We start from the raw sequence: 24,713 nt of genomic DNA on the forward strand, positions 1-24,713 counted from the left end.
GCTGCCTGGCCTACAGCATTCCACCAGCATTTTGTGTGTGTTGCCAGCTGGAAGGTGATAGGTGAAGCCAAATGGGCAGGAAATGCAAAGAGCTGTAGAAGAAAGAATCTGATAGGAGAGGAGAGCGGACCATAGGAGAAAAAGAAAGGGGAAGTGACCAGGTTTAGAAGAGAGTAAAAAGTCAGGAGAGGGAGGGGAAAACGAAGAATTTTTTTTAAACCAGAAGGAGAAATCAATATTCATACCATCAGGTTGGAGACTTCCAAGACGCATTATAAAGCATTGCTCCTCCAGCCTGAAAGTGGCCTCACGTTAGCACAAGAGGCGACCATGGACCAACATGTCAGATCAGGAATCAAAATTAAAATGTTTGGCTAGCAGGAAGTTTTGCTTTTGGCAGCTGCAGTGGAGGTAGTCAACAAAGAGGTCCCCCAATTCACAACAGGTTTCACCAACGTAGAAGAGGTCACATCAGGAGCACCAAACACAATAGATGACCCCAGTAGATTTGCAGGTGAAGTGTTGCCTTACCTGGAAGGACTGTTTGGGTCCCTGAATTGAGGTGAGGGAGGTGGTGTTCAGCAGGTGCAGCATTTAGGCCATTTGCAGGGAATAAGTGCTACACTTAATCATACCAAAAATGATTATGTCCACATCTGATGGGCTGTCAATCACCTGTCTGGCATTATCATTGTATCTAAAACTTATATTTTTGACTTAAGGGTTTCCCCCACTATCTGAAAGTAGAGCAATCCTATGAAACCTTTTGTAAGCCAAAATGGTGTAAAGCGAAGAAGCAATTACCATTAATTTATATGGGAAAAATGTTTGAGCATTCCCAGACCCAAAAAATAACCAACCAAATCATACCAAATAGCACATAAAACCTAAAATAACATTAACATATAATAAAAACAGGAATTATATGATAAATACACAGACTACATAAAGTAGAAATAATGTATGTGCAGTGTAGTTTCACTTACCAGATTCGGCCAAAAACCGATTTGTAGGAAAAAAATCAGCACGTACACGCATGCGCACACACCTGCCCGCGCAAGGCTTCACAATCATGGTAGTCTTTCTCGAGGTAAACACAAGTTTAAAGCTGGTGCCTTTTTTCATAAAAATGAAAATCCTCTTCGGATTTCTTTCGGTTAGCGAAAACAGGTACTAATGTAGGTCTTTCATGAAAGCAAAGTGGCGTAAAGCGAACTTTCATAAAGCAGGGGACACCTGTATTTATTCAATGAGATTTACATACCTGATTGTAACTATATTGAGAACAGAGGCTTGTTCCACTACATCTCTAAATGTCAACCACAGTAATTAGTGTAGTAGGCTGGACCAATATGAAGGTCCTATTTAGTGGCCAATGAATCAGCAGATTAATGGAGCGAGTAATTTTAAGTTTATCACTTGGGCAACAACCACAAGATCATAACAGAGCAACCCAAAGTGAGTGAAGATCGTAGAGATATAATTGTGGGTGCTGGATTGCATAAAGCCAAGAGCTCTGGTATGTGATTACTCACCACTCAGCATACCACAGGACATGTATGCACATTTGGCAACCAATCCAACTGACCTAACAATTAAATCTCTCAATACTTCAATTAAATCTGCCTCAAATATTAACCTTGGTGGTACACTCCAGACAGTAAGACAAATTCTTACTGCATGAAGAATTTGAAAAATGTTTTGTACATTGCTAGATATGAAACTCCCACACCCATTATGTTAAGTTTGCATCAGGAGAATGGAATTTACATAGAAACATAGCAAAATAAGAACTGGAATAATGTGTTTGTGATAGGATGAGAGAAAATTTACAAGAACATTTCCTGGGATGGGTGGTGGACTGGAGATATGTCTCTACCTGAGACGACATCAGGCATTCCTTCCCTCAGCGAGCCTGCGAGTCACCCTTGTACAAGGTGTAGCACCTGCTTAGCTCCCCCGATCAGGGTCACAAGAAGCCATGGGCAAAGGTTGGTGGATGATCGTATGAGCAGCTGGTACATATCACAAGTCCTGGTTACATGTCCACTGATGCCAGGCAGACAACCTCTAAAGACTATTGACAAGAGTAAAGACATTACCCAGAAGGCAGCAATGGTAAACCACTTCTGCAAAAGAAAATTGCCAAGAACAATCATGGTCATCAGAAAGGCCATGATCAAATAGAGCACATAATAAATGAACGATTTTCTGAGATGAAGAACACAGTTACAAGAGGCCCAAACAGTTTTCCTTAACGATGAGGTTGAAGAGAGATTTAATAGAAGTATATAAAATTCTGAGGAAGTGAAGGTAGACCATACTACAGCTCAGACAAATTTGGATTCATTTATCACATCTACATAGAAACAGACTGAAATGCATAGTTAGTGATAACAACCAACACAATCCAATGACATGATAACTAAGTGTCACAAAAAGGACTTTTTTTTAAGCACAACATATGGCTGAAATCCGCAGAACACTGCTTGCAGATGTGGTGGAGATAGAATCCATTATGGCTGTCAAAGGGAACCGGATAAATAAATCAGAAAGAATAATTTGCAAAGCTTTGGTGAAAGGGCCAGGTTGGGAGAAGGAGGAACTAACTGTATGTTGTTCTGGTCTGGAACTGACAAGCATACCATATCTTCATACTATGAATTACCTCTCAACATCCATCATCAACACATTTGACAAACTCAATCCTATCTCGTCCTCTTACAGTATGGGAGTCCCAGTCATCAGAAATAGAATCAAGTTTATTATCACCTGCATATGACGTGAAATTTGCTAACTTAGCAGTTCAATGCAATACATAGAGAATAAAATAAAAATAATAATAAGTAAATCAATTACAGTATATGTTAACTGAATAGATTAAAAAACATGCAAAAAATAGAAATACTGCACACCCTATCCTTATTATATTCGTCTTCAGACAATGGGAATTCACAGTTAAGCCAGGAACCTATTTCTACCAACTTCTCCTTATATGCATCCAAAACTCAGTTATGCGAGAAGCACTGCTTTCCCGCCAATACAAATCATGTGCGCACGCCTCGCAGTCTCACTGTTGAGACAAGAAGCACCGCATTCCCGCCAATAGAAGTCACGTGTACACGCCTCACAGTCTCACTCCTGCCAGTCTCGCATTGGTTTTGGCAACCATCGCATTGGATGTGCGATCTTGCGCTCTTAAACTTTTGTTGCTTTTACCTACGGTGTAGTGATTTTGTGCTTGAAATATTTAGCTATGCCTCCTAAGCATCCAATGTCAAGTCCTGGGCCATCAGCCAAGTGGCAGAGAACCATTTTATCACTTGAACAAAAGTTGGAAATTATAAGCAGGGCTGCATCAGGTGAAGGTTACACAGCTCTGGGACGCTACTTTGGCCTGGGTGAGTCCACAATCAGAAACAAAGAAAAATGCTGAGAAAATAAAAAGTGCAGTGATTGATTCATCACAAGTGTCTTCAAAGATTGTTACCAAAGTGCATAACCCAATTATGACAAGAATGGAGAAAATGTTGAGTTTGTACACTGAGCATGAAACAAAGAAAAAAATAACACTTAGCTCCCATCATCTTCGTGTGAAAGCTTTGGAAATTTATGGTCACCTTTGTTCAGAGGCTAGTGAGGAAGGATCAGATGATATTGTTAGCTTTAATGCAAGTAGGGGATGGTTTTCTAAGTTTGTTAATCATCACAAGCTTCACAGGTTAGCTGTGTGTAGTGAGCAACCTAATGCTGACCACGAAGCTGTTGAACACTACCCTGTGCAGTTGCGGGCTATGATAGCTGAATTAGGCATCACAACAAAGCAGGTGTTTAATGCAGACAAGACCAGGCTTTTTTGGAAACATATGCCGAAATGCACTTACATAAGTAAGGATGAAAAAACTGTCAGGTTTCAAGGCAGCAAAGGATAGATTGACTTTGCTTATGTGTTCCAATGCCAAAAGAGACTGTAAGATGAAGCCTCTCAGTTTACCATTCACTAAACTCCCATGCTCTTAAGGGTTTGAGTACTATACACCCTAGTAAGTTAACTTTCTATGATTTATTATGTTGAATATTACCTCAAATTGATTATAATATGAATGTTGCCTTGTGGTACTGCATTTGTGTCATATTGGTATTGAAAATGTGAATAAATTACAGATAAAACATAGTTAGGAAGCCCTCCAGAAAGCATCCCTATTTTCTCCGTTTAAATAACTATTCACAATATGCATTTTCACATAATGCGTCGACCGCGAGGGACATATCCCCTACATATAATGAGGATAGGGTGTATATTAAAAGTGAGGTAGTGTCCATGGGTTCAATGTCCATTTAGGAATCAGATGGCAGAGGGGAAGGAGCTGTTCCTGAATCACTGAGTGTGTGCCTTCAGGCCTCTGTACCTCCTACCTGATGATAACAGTGAAAAAAGAGCATGCCCTGTGTGCTGGAGATACTTAATAATGGGCTCTCAACCTGACCTCAATATGTGGAAAATTAAAAATCACCTGCTATAACAACCTTATGCTTCTCGCAACAGTCTGCGATCTCTACAAATTTGTTCTTCTAAATCTCTCATACTATTGGGCAGTCTGTAATATAGCCCCATTAACATACCTTTCTTATAACCCAGTTCCACCCATAACACCTCTCTAGACAGGTTCTCCTGTCTGTCCTGACTGAGGAGTGCCATGACACTTTCTTTGACTAGTAACACCACCACTCCTTTAATCCCTCCTGCTCTGTTGTATCCAAAACAATGGAATGCCAGAATATTGAGCTACCAGTCCTGCCCCTCCTGCAACCAAGTCTCATTAATGGCTACAGTATCATAATTGCAGGTCTCAATCTCTTGATCTATGCCCTTCAGGTTCCCATCCCCATGAAACACACACACAGACAGAGACACACCCCCACTAGTCTTTTCTCCACAGGTCACACTTCCTTGGAAGAGAGCCCAATGATCCAAAAGTCTTATGCCCTTTCTCCTGTACCAACTCCTTTGCAACGTGTTAAACTCTATAATCTTCCTATTTCTATCCTCATGGGTAGCAATCCAGAGATCATAACCTTGGAAGTCCTGCCCTGTAACCTCACACTAACTCCATGAACTCACTTTGCAGAACCTTGTCACTCTTCCTATCCAAGTCATTGGTACCTACATGGACTACGATCTCTGGCTGTGCACCCTCCCACCTAAGAATGCTGCAAACCCGATCGAAAATATCCAGGACCCTGGCACCCAGGAGGCAACATACCATCCGGGAATCTCATTCTCGTCTACAGAACCTCCTTTCTGCTCCCCTATCACCACAGCTCACCTTTTCTCCCTCCTTCGCTTTTGAGTAACAGGTCCAGACTGAGTGCCAGAGACCTGACTGCTGTGACATTTTTCTGCTGGATCATTCCCCACCTCCACCCCCCCCCCCCCCAATCAACAACAACCAACCTGTTGTTGAGGGGGATGGCCACAGGGGTACTCTGCACTGGCTGTTTAACCCCCTGTATGTCACCAAAGACTCCAACAAATCTCTATAGATGTATCCTGGAGAGTGGCGAGCATTTTCACGTCACTAAGGAGCAAACATAAGATTAGGATAAACATCCAAGGAAAAAACCAACGTCAGCTCCTCCAAATTGAGGGAGCCAAGTTCAATAGTGAGATTGATGAAAGTCATGTATATTGTATATCATGCAATAAAAGTAATGTCCAATTTGCATCAAGGTGAACAGAAATGAGATTGACTTACAGGGCAGCTGTTCAGCCATAGGGTTGCTGAACAGGATTGCTGAAGAACACCTTGGCAATGACATTCCCTGTGGCAGACAGCACACCACCTCTTCTACAGTCAGCACAGTTGAACTTGTTTCCTTTCTTAAAAATGCTCACAATTATACCATCTCATACTATAGCTAAATCTCTGTTATTGTTCATACAATAACCATTCCCAGATATGCCTTTATCCTTTACTGGTGTTTTATCTTTGGAACACAAATACTTTAAAGTTCCAATTCCTCACAACATTAAGCAGTTCAACTTTATCTTAATGCCAGAAGTCTTGCCAGTTCAGAGACAACCATTACAATCAAACTCTGAAATTTGTGTCCTCACTCCTAAAATGCCTTTCTTTATCTCCAAATGAACCTGTGGTTTACCAGTACAAAGCTCTGCGTTAAAACCATGTGTACATTACGAAGCTCATCAATATCCACTGCATTAAAAAATGACTTCATACAGACTGGCCCATCTTTGAAGTCACAAAAGTATGCTGATTTTTTTTTTAACTGTCTCAGAGCCCACTCCTCTTACCAGACTCCTCCTCCAGTCATTTACCTCTCCCATCCACCTGGTTTCACCTATCATCTTCTAGCTATCCTCCACCCACACCTTTTTATTCTAGCATCCTCCCCTTTCTTTTCCAGTCCTGAAGAAGGGTTTTAGCCCAATACATTAACTGTTTATTCATTTCCATAGAAGCTGCCTGACCTGCTGAGTTCTTTCAGCATTTGTGTTACTCTGGATTTCCAGTATCTGCAGAATCTCATGTTTAACAGTTAAAAGAAAGTTCTGGACATGCGCAGATGTTAAATATTGGACTAACCTGTAATCAAGCATCTTTTTACATGAAGTAAAATACACTCAGTGACCACTTTAGATATTTACATTAACTTGATGTACCTAATAATCAGCCAATCAGTGGCAAGAACTCAGTACATAAAAGAACGCAGACATGATCAAGAGGTTCAGTTTTTGTTGAGTCCTAACATCAAAATCTAAGTGACTTTAACCATAGAATAACTGTTGGTGCCAGACAGGGTGGTTTAAGCATCTCAGAAACCAATAAACTACTGGGATATTCACACACAAGTCTCTAGAGTTTACAGAATAGGATGCAAAAACAAAAATCCAGTGGGTTTCTGGACAGAATAGCAGTCTTAACTGAAGGCTGGTGAGAGAATCCAATGACCCTTCAGTGTGACGAACAACCATCAATGTTCACTGATTCAGTTTCATGCCAATTGTTATAAAGTTCACATTGTTTCAGTCCCCTGGAAAGGCTTGCTATCTTAGTTATGCAGGCTGAAATAATTTACTCAGGATTGAATTTCTATACAATTATACTGAACCTTTGGTATTTCCTCACATTGCCCATTTAAGATGTGTACGAGTTTGTAAAAATAAAGCTAAAATCAGAGCTGCATAAAAAGTCTTCAGAGAACTGTACTGTATACTAGCAGTGAAGAATATAACCAAATAATTAATGGGCTACATAAAATAAAAAGGTGCTATAAATATTCATCAGGTCAGACCGCATTTAAGAGAAGAAAAACAGTGTTTCAGATCTGAAACACTTCAACAGAAAGACTATGGTCTGAAAGCTAAATGGATTGGGTGAGGCGATTCAACCACCATCAACAAAAAAAAACACAAGAAGGCGACCATTCCCTCTCGAGTCCATCTCTGCTCCTCTTTCCCCGGTAGATCAATTGCTCAATTCACATAGTCAATTCAATAAAGGAATTCATTTCTATAATCCATCCCTCCAAATTGGATCCTAAAAAAAGCTGCTAATTCAGAAAATAAATCAGTTTGAACCTCTTGCTGTTTTAGATATTTTAAAAAAACACCATAAAGGCAATTATAAATTATAAGCAATAAGCAAAACATCCCAGCAATCTCTTTGTTCCCATCCTCTTAATATGAGCAGACATGCAAAATTAAACAAAAGCAGTTTGAACTCTAGCTTGAGAACTGCAAGTTGGGTAAAGTTACCACTCCTCTCAAACTGCAACATAGCCTTCTGTCCATCTAAACTAAGTTACTGCAAATATTACAGTGTGACAGGTGGTTGATATATCAACAGATGCAGTGATGTACCATTAACTTTGTTAATAAGAATTTGTAATGCACACTTTGTTGGCCTCTCGCTTGGCAGCAACATCAACCAGTTCAAATGCACAGGTTGTTCTAGTCCTACCCAATCACTCCCTCCCTCATTTGTTTCCTCTCAATGAAATTAACAACACAAACCTCGATTCTTCTTAGAGCCACTGGGAATAACATCTAATCCCTCATCCTCAAAAATTGATTAAAATACAAGCAGGGATATTTAAAAATCACACCAGCTGAAACAAAATGCATGATTTATTTCAATACACCATGAACTAGAATTTCTTACCAAGCAAAACTAATTGTTCTAAATGTATACCACATTTTTACATCAAGAGCTAGTTTCACCTAATGAATCCTGATGAAGAGTCTTGGCCTGAATATTCAACTGTTCATACCTCTTCAAAGATGCCACCTGACTTGTTGATCTCATCCAGGATTGTGGGTGTTGGTCTGGACTTCCAGCATCTCTTGTAAGACCATAAGATATAGGAGTAGAATTAGGCCATTTGGCCAGTCTAGTCCCCTCCACCATGGCTGATCAAATTTTCTTCTCAGCCCCAATCTCCTGCCTTCTCATATCCCTTCATACCCTAAAAAATCAAGAATCTATTAATCTCTGCCTTAAATATGCATGAAGACTTGACCTCTATAGCTTCCTGAGGCAAAGAATTCCACAAATTCTCCACTCTCTGGTTAAAGAATTTCTTCACCTCCATTCTAAAAGGATGCCTCTCCACTCTATGAGGCTGTGTCTTTCAGTCAGGACTCTCTCACCATAAGAAACTACTCACCACATCCACTCTTATCAAGTCCTTTCACTATTCAATAGGTTTCATTCAGGTCAGAATCAGGTTTATTATCACCAACATGTGACGTGAAATTTGTTAACTCAGCAGCAGCAGTTCAATGCAATACACAATGGGGGGGGGGGTGAATAATAATAATAATAATAAATAAAATAAAAATAATAATAAACAAGTTAATCAATTATATATTGAGATTAAAAAACATTCAACAACAGAAATATTGTATTTTTTTTTTTAAAAAGTGAGGTAGTGTCCAAAAATTCAATGTCCATTTAGGAATTGGATGGCAGAGGGGAAGAAGCTGTTCCTGAGTCGCTGAGTATGTGCCTTCAGGCTTCTGTACCTCCCACCTGATGGTAACAGTGAGAAAAGGGCATGCCCTGGGTGCTCATGGTCCTTAATAATGGATGCTGCCTTTCTGAGACACCACTTCCTAAAGATGTCCTGGGTATTTTGTAGGCTAGTGCCCAAGATGGAGTTGACTAGACTTACAACCTTCTGCAGCTTCTTTCAGTCCTGTGCGGTAGTCCCTCCATACCAGACAGTGATGCAGCCTGTCAGTATGCTCTCCATTGTACAACTATAGAAGTTTTTGAGTGTATTTGTTGACATGCCAACTCTCTTCAAACTCCTAATGAAGTATAGCCACCGTCTTGCCTTGTTTATAACTACATCCATATGTTGGAACCAAGTTAGATCCTCAGAGGTCTTGACACCCAGGAACTTGAAGCTGCTCACTCCTCTCTACTTCTGATTCCCCCTATGAGGATTGGTATGCGTTCTTTCGCCTTACTGACGTTGAATGCCAGGTTGTTGATGCAGCACCACTTCACTAGTTGGCATATCTCACTCCTGTACGCCCTCTCATCACCATCAGAGATTCTACCAACAATAGTTGTATCATCAGCAAATTAATAGATGGTATTTGAGCTATGCCTAGCCACATAGTCAATGCATATATAGAGAGTAGAACAGTGGGCTAAGCACATGCCCGAGGTATTCCAGGGTTGATCGCCAGTGAGGAGGAGATGTTATCACCAATCTGCACAGACTGTGGTCTTCTGGATAGGAAGTCGAGGATCCAAATTGCAGAGTGAAGTACAGAGGCCCAGGTTCTGCAACTTCTCAATCAGGATTGTGGGAACGATGGGGTAAAATGCTGAGAAATAGTCGATGAACAGCATCCTGACATAGGAGTTTGTGTTGTCCAGGTGGACTACAGCCATGTGAAGAGCTATTGAGATTGCATCTGCCATTGATCTTTTGTGGCAAAAGGCAAATTGCAATGGGTCCAGGTCCTCGCTGAGGCTGGAGTTCAGTCTAGTCATGACCAACCTCTGAAAGCATTTCATCACTGTAGATGTGAGTGCTACTGGGCGACAGCCACCCCTCATTCTTCTGAATTCCAGTGAATACAAGCCCAGACCCATCAGATGCTCTTCATATGACAATCCATTCAATACTGGAATCATTTTCATTAAGCTCCTTTGAACCCTCTCCAGTTTCAGCATGTGTTTATGTTCACCTAATTAAATTTGATTCCCTGCTGCAGTTCAAATTTAAATGTATGCAAATTCAAGACAACAGCAATGCAAATCTAAACATCAATATTGCATCTGCCATTTCTGTAAAATAAAAATATGCTCTATCCATCATTGAGTGCATCATTAATGTCATAATTTGCTGGAATTTAGCATGTAGTTGCAAACATTGGCAAACCAACAAACCAGAACATTTGAGACATTTAGCTAAACAGTTCCTCTAATTTGCATTCTTTCTTCTCCCTCCTCCCCTCCCCCCAAGTCTATAAGTTATTGATAAGTGGGCTTTTAAATTATTGATTTTTGGGATATGGGAATTGCTAACAGGCTAAATGGTAGAGAAAATACTGGAAAAAAATGATTAATCTGCGCCTGAACAGACAGTGTTTACTATAAAATACGCAACTTAGATTTCTATATAATTGGTTAGTGGAAGGTCATATCTACAGAATCAAATTAGTCATACTCAATCTTCACAGTACAGCCACTGGGATCCAAGAAAAACTGAACCAAAAATTATACATCATGCACGGGAGCTGTGACCAATATCAGACGATACAATAATGTCTCTGCAGACTTAGACCATGTCTGGAGATCACTTTAAACTGCTATCACAGTCCACAGATGTACTAGTTAGTAAGTTAATTGATCACTGCAAATTGTCCCATTAACAGACAGACAGACATTCTTTTTTGATCCCAAGGGAAATTGGGTTTCGTTACAACCGCACCAACCAAGAATAGTGAAGAAATATAGCAATATAAAATCATAAATAATTAAATAATAAGTTAGTCAGGCTAAGTGGAATAGGCACCAGCCTATTGGCACAGGGTGTCTGACACTCCAAGGGAGGAGTTATAAAGTTTGATGGCCACAGGTTGGAATGACTTCCTATTAAGGAGATTGAGAGGGGATCTGATTGAAACATATGAGATTATTAAGGTATTGGACAAGACAGAGGCAGGAAATATGTTCCAGATGCTGGGAGAGTCCAGTACCAGAGGGCATGGTTTGAGAATAAGGGGTAGGTCATTTAGGACAGAGTTAAGGAAAAACTTCTTCTCCCAGAGAGTTGTGGGGGTCTGGAATGCACTGCCTCGGAAGGTGGTGGAGGCCAATTCTCTGGAAGCTTTCACGAAGGAGCTAGATAGGTATCTTGTGGATAGGGGAATCAAGGGATATGGGGACAAGGCAGGAACCGGGTATTGATGGTAGTTGATCAGCCATGATCTCAAAATGGCGGTGCAGGCTTCATGGTCTATGAATGGTCTACTTCTGCACCTATTGTCTATTGACACTCAGTGTTACATCTCAGTGGATTGAGTCTCTGGCTGAATGTACTCCTGTGCCTAACTAGTACATTATGGAGTACATTATTAGTCTAAGATTAAATCAGAGGGTTGTAGGTGGCATGGCTCGAAGAGCAGGAAGGGCCCAGTCCTTACTGTATCTCTAAGTAAAACTAGTAGTCCATTTAACAAGGTATAGTGTTGAAAAAACACTAACTACAGATAGGGTTTGTTCTTGTTAAAAGGTCAATATGCACTAACATTATCACAGCTACAGTTAGTCTTCCCCAGTCTGACAGCAGCTCAACTGCTCAAGAAACTGAAAAATATAGCAACAACAGCGGCCATTTATCTACTTCAAACTAACTCACTGTTCACTTAAATCATGGTCGGTCATTTTGTTCCTTGACTCTGAAATATTTTTGCCTGGTCCATTCTCCTCTAACAGATTCTTTCTTCTCCACCACCTATCCTCTCCCAACTTCTCACTTCATCACCCCTCCCTCACCCAGTTTCACCCATTATCTGCCAGTTTGTACTCCTTCCCCATCTCCCACCTTTTTATTCTGTCTCCTTCCCCCTTCCTTTCCAGTGCTGATGAAGGGTCTCAGCCCAAAACATCGACTGTTTTTTCATTTGCATAGATGCTGCCTGACCTGCTCAGTTCCTCCAGCATTGTGTTGCTTACTTTTTTTTTACATTTATTCATAATAAAAATATAGAAAAATTGAAAAACTTCTACATTCATGGTTAATATGTTCGGTTATAGTAACTTATTTTTTAAGCCATAGCACAGTTGCGAATTATGTAGGTGACCCCAGTCTTAAAAGCTACAATCGTCCTAGCACCAATTGCCTTTACAGAGAAGCTTTCCAGCAGCTCCCTGATGTTACTTCTCACCTATGACCTATAGTCATGGCCCCTCACTCTGTATTAACCCCACAATAGAACTGTTTCTAGTTATGTTAAATGACTCTGAAATATAATTAAAACTTGTCTTGATCATGGTCTTCTCCCAAGTGTTTTACAAGAGCATACACACAGTGGCCACTATTTTTTTTTAAAGGTACAGGAATAGAACCCAGAGTAGTCCATTCACTTCAGGGCTCAACGTGCTGTGTGTTCAGAGCTGCTCTTTTTCATGCCACTTTTGTAAAGTGTACTTATTTAAGTTACTGTCACCTTTCTGTCAGCTTCAACCAGTATCACCATTCCCCTCTGATCTTTCTCATTAACAAGACATCTTTGCCTACAAAACAGCTACTCACTGGACATATTTTTGTTTTACACACCATTCTGTGTAAACTGCAGAGACCCTTGTGCAAGAAGATCACCAGTTTCTGAGCTACTCAAACCACCCCATCTGGCACCAATAATCATTCCACAGTATAAATCACTTAGATCACATTTCTTCCCAATTCTGATGTTTGGTCTGAACACCTGAACCTCTTCATCATGTGTGCATGCTATTAATGCACTGGGTTGCTGCCACATGATTGGTTCACTGGATATTTGCATTAAGAACAGTAATAAAGAATCATTCAATTCAACTACCAACAGGCTCAGGCAGTCAGACTCCATTTTAAACACAATGATTGAATCTTCTAAAATATCAAGGGATTACAAAAGCAATGACATACGAACCACTCAGTTTAAAAGCTGGCTCCAAAGCAAAGTTAACTATCTCAGCAGGTAGGTGCAAACATTTCCATCCAGTTACAAGCTGAATGTCTGTGACTAAGCCAACAAGAGAAAAAAAAATGAAAAACATGTTTACATTCAAAAAATGGTGACATTTTGTATGTGCCATCTTTCATAATTTGTAATTTGAAAGAGATCTCTCATGCTGTGCCACTCTTGGCAAATACCCATTAATCATCTCATTGTTAGAAAACAATTTCACATCTAGTTCACACAGATGTCACACACAAGATAGGGCTTTAAAAAGGCAGCCTAACAAAATCAGAGTACTGAGAACTTGCAAAATTACCAGTTAACCAGCTATCAACCCTAACAGATATAGGATTATCGTAGGTCGCCTGATTATCTGCAACTGGACACTTGACTTCCTCACCACAAACCACAATCAGTGTTGACTGGAAATAACATCTCCACCAATTAACACTGGTGAACCTCAGGGATGTATGCTTAGCCCACTGCTCTACTCACTACAACTGCGTAGCTAGGCACAGCTCAAACACCATCCATAAATTTGCTAACAATACAAGCATTCTTGGTAGAATCTCAGATGGAGACAAGAGGATGTACAGGAGCAAGATATACCAATTAGTTGAATGATGTTGCAGCAACCACCTTGCACTCAACGTCAGTAAGACCGAAGAACTGATTGTGTACTTCAGAAAGGATAAAATGAGGGAATGCACACCAGTCCTCAGCGGGATCAGAAATGGAGAGAGTGGAGAACTTGAGCAATTTCAAGTTCCTGGGTGTCAATACCTCTGAGGACCCAACATATCACACACCTATGAAGAAGGCAAGAGAACGGCTATATTTCATTAGGAGTTTGAGATTTGGTATATCACCATAAACATAAATTTCTACAGATGGACTGTGGACATCATTCTAACTCACTGCATTACCATCTTGGGGGCGGGGGGGGGGCAGTACTACTGCACAGAATCGAAACAAGCCACAGAGGGTTGCAAAATTGGAAATTGTCCAGCTCCATCATGGGCACTAGCCTCTGCAGAATCCAGGTCAACTTCAAGGAGCGGTGCCTCAGAAAGGCAACATCCATCATTAAGGACCTCCACCACGTAGGACACACCCTCTTTTCATTGCTACTATCAGGAAGAAGGTATAGAAGCCTAAAGCCACATACTCAACAATTCAGGAATAGCTTCTTCCCTTCTGCCATCCAATTTCTGAATGGACATTGAATCTCGTTACTTTTTTTAGTTTTGCACTACTTATTTAATTTATATACATACACACTTGCTGTAATTCAGTTTTCTCTCTATCATGTATTGCATTTTTCTGCTGCCACAAAGTTAACAAATTTCACAACACATGCTGATGGTATTGAACCTGATTCTAATTCTTAATGGAATCTAGTCACGATACAATGCAAGATAGGACAGCTTCCCATTAGTTCCAAAGATCAGCTCCATCCCACAGGAGGTTTGTTGAAGTTGAATTGCAACAATCAGCCAGAAACCCTGAGAAAACTGTTGGGACAATATTGCTGCCTTGTTTGACATCAGTGCATCACAAAACCTTGTGTACTAAAGACACTGTGGAACCTAATGAGATCTGCCTGGAAAAAACAGCACATCCGATCAGGGTGGGAAAGAGCTGTGGCAGCGTTCATCCCCAAACAGCAGAACTCCAGTTCTATCAACCAGTTCAGGAGCACTGCACTGCTGGATATGGAGGGGAACATCTTCATCTCTGTCGTGGCTAAGAGGATGACCTGCCACCTCATGGGCAATGGATACACTGGCACCAGCTGACTGAAGGCAGGAGTTTTAGGCTTTACAGGTGTGCAGCATGCATCACTGATATGGGACAAGATCCAACAAAGCAAGCATGAGAAAGGTGAATTACACGTCATATGGCTGGATCTAATGAATGCCTATGGATCAGTGCCTCACCACCTCATCATCTTTGCAATGGAGTTCTTTTACATTCCCGATTGCATTCAGGGCCTGGTTTCCAATTACTTCAGCGACCTACAAATGGGCTTCTCTTTTTGAGACTTTACAAGTGGGGTGGCAGCAGCTCCAAGTAGGCACTGTAATGGGATGTACCATCTTGCTCAAAGACAGTCTTTGAAATCATCCTAACTGGAGCAAGGCAGGTGGTTGGAGGGATAAAGCTACAATCAGGACAGAGGCTTCTTCCTTTGAGCAGCTATATGGATGATGTCACAAGCACCCTTCAGATGACTGCATGCATAAGAAAGCTGCTGAAAAGGCCGGATGAGCTAACAACATGAGCAAGGATGAATATCCAAGCCCTCCAAGTTGCAAAGCCTATCCCTTCAAAAAGGGGTCAGAAGTGACAACATCACTTTGGTTGTTGTAGGTCAGGAAATCCCATTGCTGGCTAAGCAACCCATCCAAAGCCTTGGGAGGTAGCAGTACACCACACAGCACTCTGACAGGCAGGTGGGAAAAAGTACCACAGAAACAGCTCACAGACAGTCTGGCCAGAATCAACCAGAGCCAACTACCTGAAAAATATAAAGTGTGGTATTATGAGTTCAGACTGTACCAAAAAGTGATGTGGACCCTGAAAATGTGTAAAATTCCTTCAATAGCCAGTAGGGCAGATGAGATGGCCATCTCATATATCCAGAAATAGCTGGAGCTACCTCAGTATTTCTTGGACACTGCCTCTTCCAGAAGATGTTGCCACTGCCACTGAAATCCATCAGCCTCGGGTACAAGCATGAGAAAACCCTGGTCACTGAGCTGAGAGAAACAACCAAACTTCTGGTGAGGAGTGCCAATGCCCCAATCCATACCAGCCATATATGGAAAGCTCAAGCCATCAGCAGGCTGCAGCACCAAAATGATGCCTTCAGAGTCCAGTCTGGACATACAGGACTTGGCTGGGGGCAGGCAGCATATTTCTCGTCCAAGGCCTCAAAGAAAGAGGAAAGCAATGGTCATGGAGGTGACAAAGAGCAAGAGCGCTACAGGGTGAAGGCAGTGGCACAAGGCCACTAGGGAAGCTGGACAACATGGGAGGGCACCACCAATAGGTCATTCAGCCAGTCTAACCTGTGGAATATACCACATTAGACTCAACTTCCTCATGAGGGTAATCTATGATACCTTGCCCTGCCCCTGAAATCTTCACTAGTGGTTCGGCAGTAAGGATAGCCGCCCCGAGTGAAACCACCAATGCCAACCTCCAATACATCCTGGCAGAGTGTAAGACTGCATCGTCCCAAGGGCACTCCCAATAGTGACACAACCAGGTCCTAAAGTAGCAAGCAGAGATCCTGGAGATCTGCAGTCAAGATGTGGGAAACAGCCATTCCCCAGTGGGACGACAACTCATCCCATTTGTTAAGGGTGGTAAGAGCGCTCAATGCACCCACCCAAGAGCTCCTTCAGGCAAGGAGTGGAACATGAAGCAGATTTCGGCAGAGCAGCAGCAGCTCCCCATGGAAATCACCATCATATCTCTCTGCCTAGACATAGTACTATGGTCCAGGGCTACCAAGACAGTCCTCCTCATTGAGTTAACCATCCAATGGGAAGAAGGAGTGGAGGCTGCCCATGAGCAGAAGAGGCTGAAGTACTCAGACTTGGCAGTAGAGTGTAAGAAAGCTGGCTACAGGACCATCTTCTACCCTGTGGAGGTAGGATGCTGGGCTTTGTCAGCACACTGAAGACAAGGTTACTCCATGATATAGCAGCGAATGGAGTGAGGCTCACATCAGCCACCAGAGAGTTGGCTTAAGAGGCAGAAAAGGTTAGCTTTTGGCTGTGGCTAAGGAGAAAGGACAGATTTTGGGGGACTGACTAACCCCACTGCAGGGAGTGCCAGGGAGACATCCTTGCCACTGCTCCACCACCAGGAGATGTACCAGATCTAAGGTAGTGATCCTTGTCTGATGACCCTGCAGCTGACCCAAGGGCACTGTTGGATGTGTGGCAGGCAGCAATGGCAAGCAGCCAACACATAGAAAGCTTCCATAGTAGATCTGCTTGTTTTCATACCATCAAGGAGCAAACACAAAATTGAGATGAACATCTAAGGGAAAACCAAACGCAAGGTCCTTTTCACTGAGGGAGCCAAGATCATTAGTGAGACAAAAGGCATGCAGTGAAAATCAACTCCACTGTGCCTCAAAGTGGACAGAATTCCCTTCTCATTTTCATTCACAAACCTAGCATAAAGGCAAATACTCAAAGAATGGAAGTTGTCTCAGCAATGGCCAATGGGTGATTAGTGTTCAAAATCCAATTTCATATGTGACTGATGACTAATCTTACAATGCAGACTTCAGCAATAAGGGCTCTTAAATGAAGCACAGTCAAAAGTGATCCACAACTTGTGCACTGGGTAAATGCAATATTAAATATGTAATACTTTTTCAGAAAGGAATCCAAAAATCAAATTTTCATTAAAAATTACCAGTGATGATTGTGTAAAAATGGGTTTTAAAATGCCTTTTACTTCAAAATTTTATGCCACATTGATTGTGGATCAAAATTTATAAAACAAGTTAGCTTTATTTACCTGAGTATCTGCATCTCTGCACCTTCTCCTCAAACATGTTCAACTGATTATCACAGGTAACCTCAAATGCTGTGTAAGTGAATCAAACGATATTTAGTATCAGGTGTCCCCTGCTTTACGAATGTTTGCTTTATGCCACTTCGCTTTTACAAAAGACCTACATTCGTAACCTGTTTTCACATTACGAAGAGGATTTTTGCTTTTACAAAAAAAAATTTCCCATATAAATTAATGGTTCTTCACTTTACACCATTTCAGCTTAAGAAAGGTTTCATAGGAGCACTCTACCTTTGCAAAGGGGGGGGGGACACCTGTACTCTGTGTTAATTTCATAAGCACCGAGAAACAAGATCAGCAAGAAAGGTTTCCTGAAAATAGTTTTTCTGTGGACAGTTTTCAAACAAAATAGGAAAACCTTCCTTAGCAACAGCATTAAACTCTAAGAGTTGATAACTACTTCAAGCACAAAATCATTTTCCTTAGAAACAGGATGTAGAGGATTTCCCTCGTCATGCACCTGACAGTTTGTCATGGCATCCAGGATCTCCTGCTTGCTAGTTCACAATTACATTAATTATTACTATGAAGACCCGATCTTCAACAGCACAATATATACTTTTCAATTCAACATTACTAATTTTATTTAAAGACCAAACGTATTTCAATCACAAACATTTTTTCAAAGATTATTTAAGAAACTTAACAGAAAGCCAGGAAAGAGCTCAAGCCTAATTATTCATAGTAAATTCTTTAGTGTAAATAATTATGTTAAGCAAGGGGGAAAATAGATTGACAGAATTATTGGCTCAATGTGCCAGATCAAATTACAGATCCAGACAGGATATGAGATACACTTGCAGAGCAGGCTGTGGGTGTATCATGTGGGAGAAAAATCCAGGATGTGCGTCTATCAGTATTCTCAAGGGGACTGTAACTTGAAGGGACATTTTTAAAGCAGTGAAAATTATCAGAGCCCTATTTCAAGTGCTCATAGATACAGTAACAAATTTATACATATAACACTGTGTTAATATAGGAAATGGTCCAAGCACACAAATTGACAAAAATAAGGAGTTCAGGGACTAATTTATCTGCTTTAATGTCCTTGAATTCACTTTCAAGGACTCAAACTCATGCTCAGTATTATTTATTTTTTGTATATACACAAATTGCCTTTTGCACATTGGATGTTTGTCAGACTTTGCGTGTAGTTTTTCATTAATTCTAGTGTATTTTCTTTGTTCCACTGTGAGTGCCTGCAGGAAAATGAATCAAGAGATGTAAATTTGTTATCAAAGTACATAGACAATGTACTTCTGTACTTTGAATATGAACATCTTGAACAAGGATGTTTGAGAAGTGATACATCAGTGTATGGCGTCTACTAAATAAACACACACAGACAGCAGATTCCAGTTAACACACAAAATGCCCGAGGAATTCTGCTGGCCAGGCAGCATCATGGAAAAAGGTACAGTCAACATTTCATACTGAAACCCTTTGGCAGGACTCGGGGTTTCTGCTCAAAACGCTGACTGTACTTTTTTTTCTCTCATAGATGCTGCCTGGCCTGCTGAGTTCCTCCAGCATTTTGTGTGTATTGCTCAGATTTCCAGCATCTGCTGATTTTCTCATTTGTGGATTCCAGTTAATCGGGCTAGCCATCTATTTGAAACAACTCCTGAATAACAAGGACTAAATTGAGAAAATAACTGTAATTCTCTTAATTTATTTGGGACACTGTGCTGCTTAATTGGGACAGGAGGCCTACTAAAGTTTCTGATTAGCGTCACCATGCTTAGTGCAATCAGCTTTTAATTAGCACCAGTTGCGTGCGTTTGTGTTCAAAAAGCGGAAATTATTGTCACTGATAGTTGTGAAATAAGCATTATGACAATTCAGAACTGTTTAGCTCTCCACAGTTCAAGCCTTCAGGCTTGGAGATGCCAGAAATAGCAGAAGTGAAAAACGAATGATTTCATGACTTCAACAAGTTAGGAATAGTGAATGTATTGACAATCATCTTGAACGTTATAATGAAAATTAAGATTTGGACAAAGGCAGTCCATCATCTGCACTGATCTTGTTCATTTAGTCAATCAATAAAACAGGGCAGAGTACATGGAATGAACTCCTCCATTGATAACTATAGTAGTGTAGTGGTACTAGTAAGGTTCTAATTTGTTCTGCATTTCATTTAAATACATAATTTGTTACTCAGTTAAACAGTATTTCTTTATTTCCATGAAACTGGCTAATTGGGACAGTGCTTAAGTAGTCAATTTTTAAATATTTATAATAAATTAATTAAATATATAATAAATTAATATACAAATAGTGCAAAAAGAGCAAACACAATGGGTTCATTGACATTTCAGAAATCTGATGGCCAATTCAGAAATCCAACCTTGGTCTGCATGCTTTCCTTGCCATTCCCTCTGATGCCTCTATCCAATCCACGTTTGTCTTTTCACGGATCCAGTTCTGATCAATGGGGAACTTCAACCACAACAGCTTGAAAAAGTCTATGAACAACCACCACCAATATGTCAGCTGTGGAACCAGAGTACCCAACACTTGCGATCACTGTTACACAACCATCAGCAACTCTTACTGTGTCATTGCAGTTCTACACTTTGGCAAGTCCAATAATCTGGCTGTACTTCTACTCCAATCATACAGACAGACACTAAAACTAAAGTTATGATCAAGGGGGAATAAGCATTTACAAAATTGCTTTGAATCAGTTGACTGGACCATATTCAGATACGAATGAATGGGCTGCTACTGTCACTGACTGTGCAGGTGAGTGTGCAGTTGCCAGAACATAGTCTTTCAGAACCAGGAGATTCACCATCTCCTGAGAGTTCAATCGGGGATATTGAAGATCAGCGATCCAGAACCCCACAAGTAGTCCAAGTACAACCCAAGGCCATTGCAAGAGTGAAAAGGCAATTAACTGAATTTAGAGACACAACTGGAAGCACAGCAGCTGTAATAGGGTTTGTATGCCATTAGTTCCTATAAGACAAAGCCTAATAACACAAAAGGCAGCAATGTTCACTCCTCAAAAAGCTCAATGCCTTTTGTGCACACTTTAAAAGGGAGAAATACACTACACTATGTGAATCCCCATAGCATCCTTCAACCCCATGATCTCTGCCTTGGAAGCTAACATCAGAACACTCTTTAAAGGGTGAACCATCAAAAGGCGTCAGGCCTGCTGGCATAATGACAGGGTACTGAAAACTTTGTGCCAATCAACTGGCTGGAATGTGCAAGGTCACCTTCAATCTCTCACTGTTTCAGTAGGAAGTTCCCACCTGCTTCAAAAGGTCAATCATCCCAGTACCCAGCAGCAGAGTGAGCTGCCTCAACAACCATCACCCAGTGGCATATCTGCTGTGCTTTGAGAGGTTGGTCATGTCACAAGACCTACAGAAGATGTAATCTCATTGGCTTGCCACCAGGCCTTAGACCACCTGGACAACAGCAATAGCTACATCAGCCTGCTGTTTATTGATTATAGCTCAGCATTCAACACCATCTTCCCTCAGTACAAATTAACAATCTTCTTATAGTAACTTTTAAAATATACTAACCTCAAGTTTTAATTTCCACCATCAGAGAGGAGGTACAGAAACCTGAAGACATGCACTCAACGCTTTAGAAACAGCTTCTTTCCCTCTGCCAAGTTTCTGAATGGACATTGAACCCATGAACGCTACCTCACTATTTTTGCACATATCATATATTTTGTGTGAAACGGGTCTTCCACAAAACAACAAATTTCACAACATATGTCAGTGATAAACAACTTGATTCTGACTGATTCCCATTTAAGTCTTCATCAAAATCAATTCTAAGCACTACATTCAAATCTGTGTAACACAGAGTAACAAGTCCGAGCTGCACTGTGAGAGTGTTGCACCATCAATGGCAGCGATTTCCTAATCGCTTTTATGCCTGCCCTTTAAGGAACAATGTCTAGAAAGAACAGGGTATTGTCAATATTTACATGCCACTATTACACTGGCCTTTTATGGAGCTTACTGCATGGAAATTCTCTGCTGTTTCCCCTCAAGGTTATTATAGCTTGTAGGGGTGGAGAGAAGAGAGGGGAATTTTTGAGGAAATAACAAGCAAGATAGACAAAGTAGTCATTGGATGTTAGTTACTTAGATTTTCAGAAGACTTTTAACAAAGTGCTGCATATGAGGCTGCTCAACAATGTAAGGGCCCATTGTATTACAGGAACCTTAAGGCTGCTATAACCAGGGGTGGTAATGGGGAAAAACCCCCACTGGCATGTGTACCTAATAGCCATTGACAATCAAGTCCAGCTCCTGGCCTTCACATGTGGCTGAGCGACTAAGCCTGGCAAAACCATTCAACTGACAGGGACATTGCCTCAAGATTCAGGGGAAAAGACTTAGGATGGAGGTGAGAAGAAACTGTTTTTCCCAGAATAGTGAATCTGTGGAATTCTCTGCCCAGGGAAGCAGTTGAGGCTTCTTCACTAAATATACTTACAATGCAGTTATATAGATTTTTACATAGTAGGGGAATTAAGGGTTATAGGGAAAAGGCAGGTGGATGGAGCTGAGTTTACGGACAGATCAGCCATGATCTTATTGAATGACGGTGTAGGCTCGACGGGCCGGATGGCCTACTCCTATTTCTTATGATAGGATAAGGGGCAAAGTCAGGTTATTGGCATCTTAAAACCAGTGACTGGTCAGATGAGGCTCGTCAGCTGTGGTTGGCAGCTCATCTAGGAGAAAGAAAACTGATGGCCACCATCAAAGCAGATCTCCTGCTTTGCAATTATACCCACTCATGAGTAAGGCTTCAGGAGTAAACCCCAATGGGAAAAAAAAAATCAGCAGATGGGGTCCCTCAGGCAGTCCAACGTTGAGTTCAACGCTAACTGGCAACTCCTGTGATGCCAAACTGTATCATTCTTTGGACTAATCATGTACATGGAGAGGGGGAGGCTGCTGCATGGGCAACTGCTTGCCCTCCATATATTTACTATCAACACCGAATCGGCCCTTCAAGCTGCACCACTCAGCAAACCTCGACTTAACCCTACTTAATCATAGGGCAATTTACAATGAGCAACCAGTACATCTTTGATCAGTGGGAGGAAACCAGGGCACCTGGAGGAAACCAACAGTTACAGGGAGAACATAAAAACTCCTTACAGTGGTGGGAAATGAACTTGGGTTGCCAGCACTGTAAAGTGTTGTAGTAACCACCGTGCTGCCCTGGCTTCGTACCATGTAGACAGCTAGGACGGAATGTCCGTGGTCGACCCAAACCAATGGCAGGCAAGTCAACAGCAGTGGTTACACTTCGCTTGCTCTGTCTAAGTGTTCAATCCCCTCAATGAGAAATGGAATGTGCTACGATAAGCACTTCTGGTAAGTCAGCACTGCATTTTCTTCCCATAACCATTCAAATAAAAACCAGAGATTGCTGGAGGGGAAGATCTATCTCCCTTAAGAATGGAGATGTTTAGAACACTGCAGATTTACCATGAAAGAAAAGATGTATCAGTTCATAGTAAAATTATACAATCTCTCCCATAAACCAGCTTAAGTTTCAAAACAGGTGCTTGAAACATTTGGAGACTCACAAATATGCTAGTTGGAGAAGAAATTCAAAAGGGGAGGGCAGGTTCAATGAAGAGGGAGAAAAGGGGGAGACAAAGGATGAGCCACAGTGAATACAATAAATAGTATACCCCACTGAAGAGGAAGGAGGAAAGGAGTGCAAAGGAGGCAGATGTGGTCCAAACAGAGAAGGGACAAAGTAGAGGGACCCTATTGGAAAGGGAGCTAAGGAGGGTCATTTATTGACAGATGGAAACAAGAGGAGAAAAAGAGCCCATGAGATGTTGGGGAGGTGTGTGAAAAGCCAAGTTGGCGCCAATCAGGAAGGTGGTGGTAGAGGGTGATTAGGAACCCATAGGGAAAAGGAGTGGAAGAGGGCAAGGGTCAAAGGGAAGGAGGGGCTGGATGGAGAAAAGTGGGAGGGGAGTAAACTGGGGTAGAGGGGACAGAGGTTTAAATGGGAAGGCTGCAAAATGGGGCACGTCAATGAGAGGGGCCGGGTGGTTTAAATGGGTAAGGGGGTAGAGGGGATGTGCGGGTCAATGGGAAAGGGGGTAGAGGGGGTGTGCGGGTCAGTGGGAAAGGGGGTAGAGGGGGTGTGCGGGTCAGTGGGAAAGGGGGTAGAGGGGGTGTGCGGGTCATTGGGAAACGGGGTAGAGGGGGTGTGCGGGTCATTGGGAAAGGGGGTAGAGGGCTGATCGAAAAAAGGAATGGGAAGTAAAAGGAGACACTACAAGGTCAGGGAAGGGGGGCAATTGAAAGCTCGTTAGCGGCCATTTACCTCCGAGGCAGGGATATCGAACACCTCGGCAATCCTGGCATAAAGCTCACGGACATTGGTGAAGCCCTCGATGCGGCCGGTGGGGCTGCCGTGCGCCAGCTGCGTGTGGAAGACCAGCTTGGGCCGGGCGTAAGACGGCGGCGCAGGCAGCCCAGCCCCGCCGGCCGCGCTCGGGGTAGACGCCCCGATCCCGCCACCCCTCCAGCCTGCGCCACCTTCGTTCTCCACCAAGGTAGTGCTGTCCCGCGATCTGTGCTTCCATTTCCCCTTTAAGCCCAGCGGCATTTTCCACTCTGTGTGCAGCGGAACCTTACCCCGCTACCGACTCTGCCAACTACCCATGTAACGCGCATGCGCAATCTGCCCAGCCCCCGGCGATGGGCGGGGCAGCGAGCTTCAAGGGGCGGAATTCTCGCAGCGCATGCTCTGTCTGCGCATGCCGGCAACGGTGCTGGCGGGGTACGCTCACAACGCATGCGTCCAATTGCCTTGTAATTCCGTGTGCATTGACGTCATGCACATAGCGTCTCAGGTGAGAGCACCTGGGGCGGTGGAAGAA

The 24,713-nt window shown here is 42.0% G+C and overlaps 1 protein-coding gene across 1 annotated transcript in view; it reads right to left on the reverse strand.

Annotated features, from left to right (window-relative positions):
* The window catches only part of gipc2 (GIPC PDZ domain containing family, member 2), a 61,370-nt gene extending 36,864 nt beyond the window's left edge, over positions 1-24,506 (reverse strand). The window contains exon 1 of the mRNA XM_059983775.1: positions 24,155-24,506. Coding sequence (XP_059839758.1) covers positions 24,155-24,439 — 285 coding nt within the window. The 5' untranslated portion in view covers positions 24,440-24,506. The remainder of the gene's footprint in view (positions 1-24,154) is intronic.
* Positions 24,507-24,713: the final 207 nt, after the last annotated feature.

This window comes from Hypanus sabinus, chromosome 11 (genome assembly GCF_030144855.1).
Source record: "Hypanus sabinus isolate sHypSab1 chromosome 11, sHypSab1.hap1, whole genome shotgun sequence".
In the NCBI taxonomy this organism is placed as follows: Eukaryota; Metazoa; Chordata; class Chondrichthyes; order Myliobatiformes; family Dasyatidae; genus Hypanus; species Hypanus sabinus.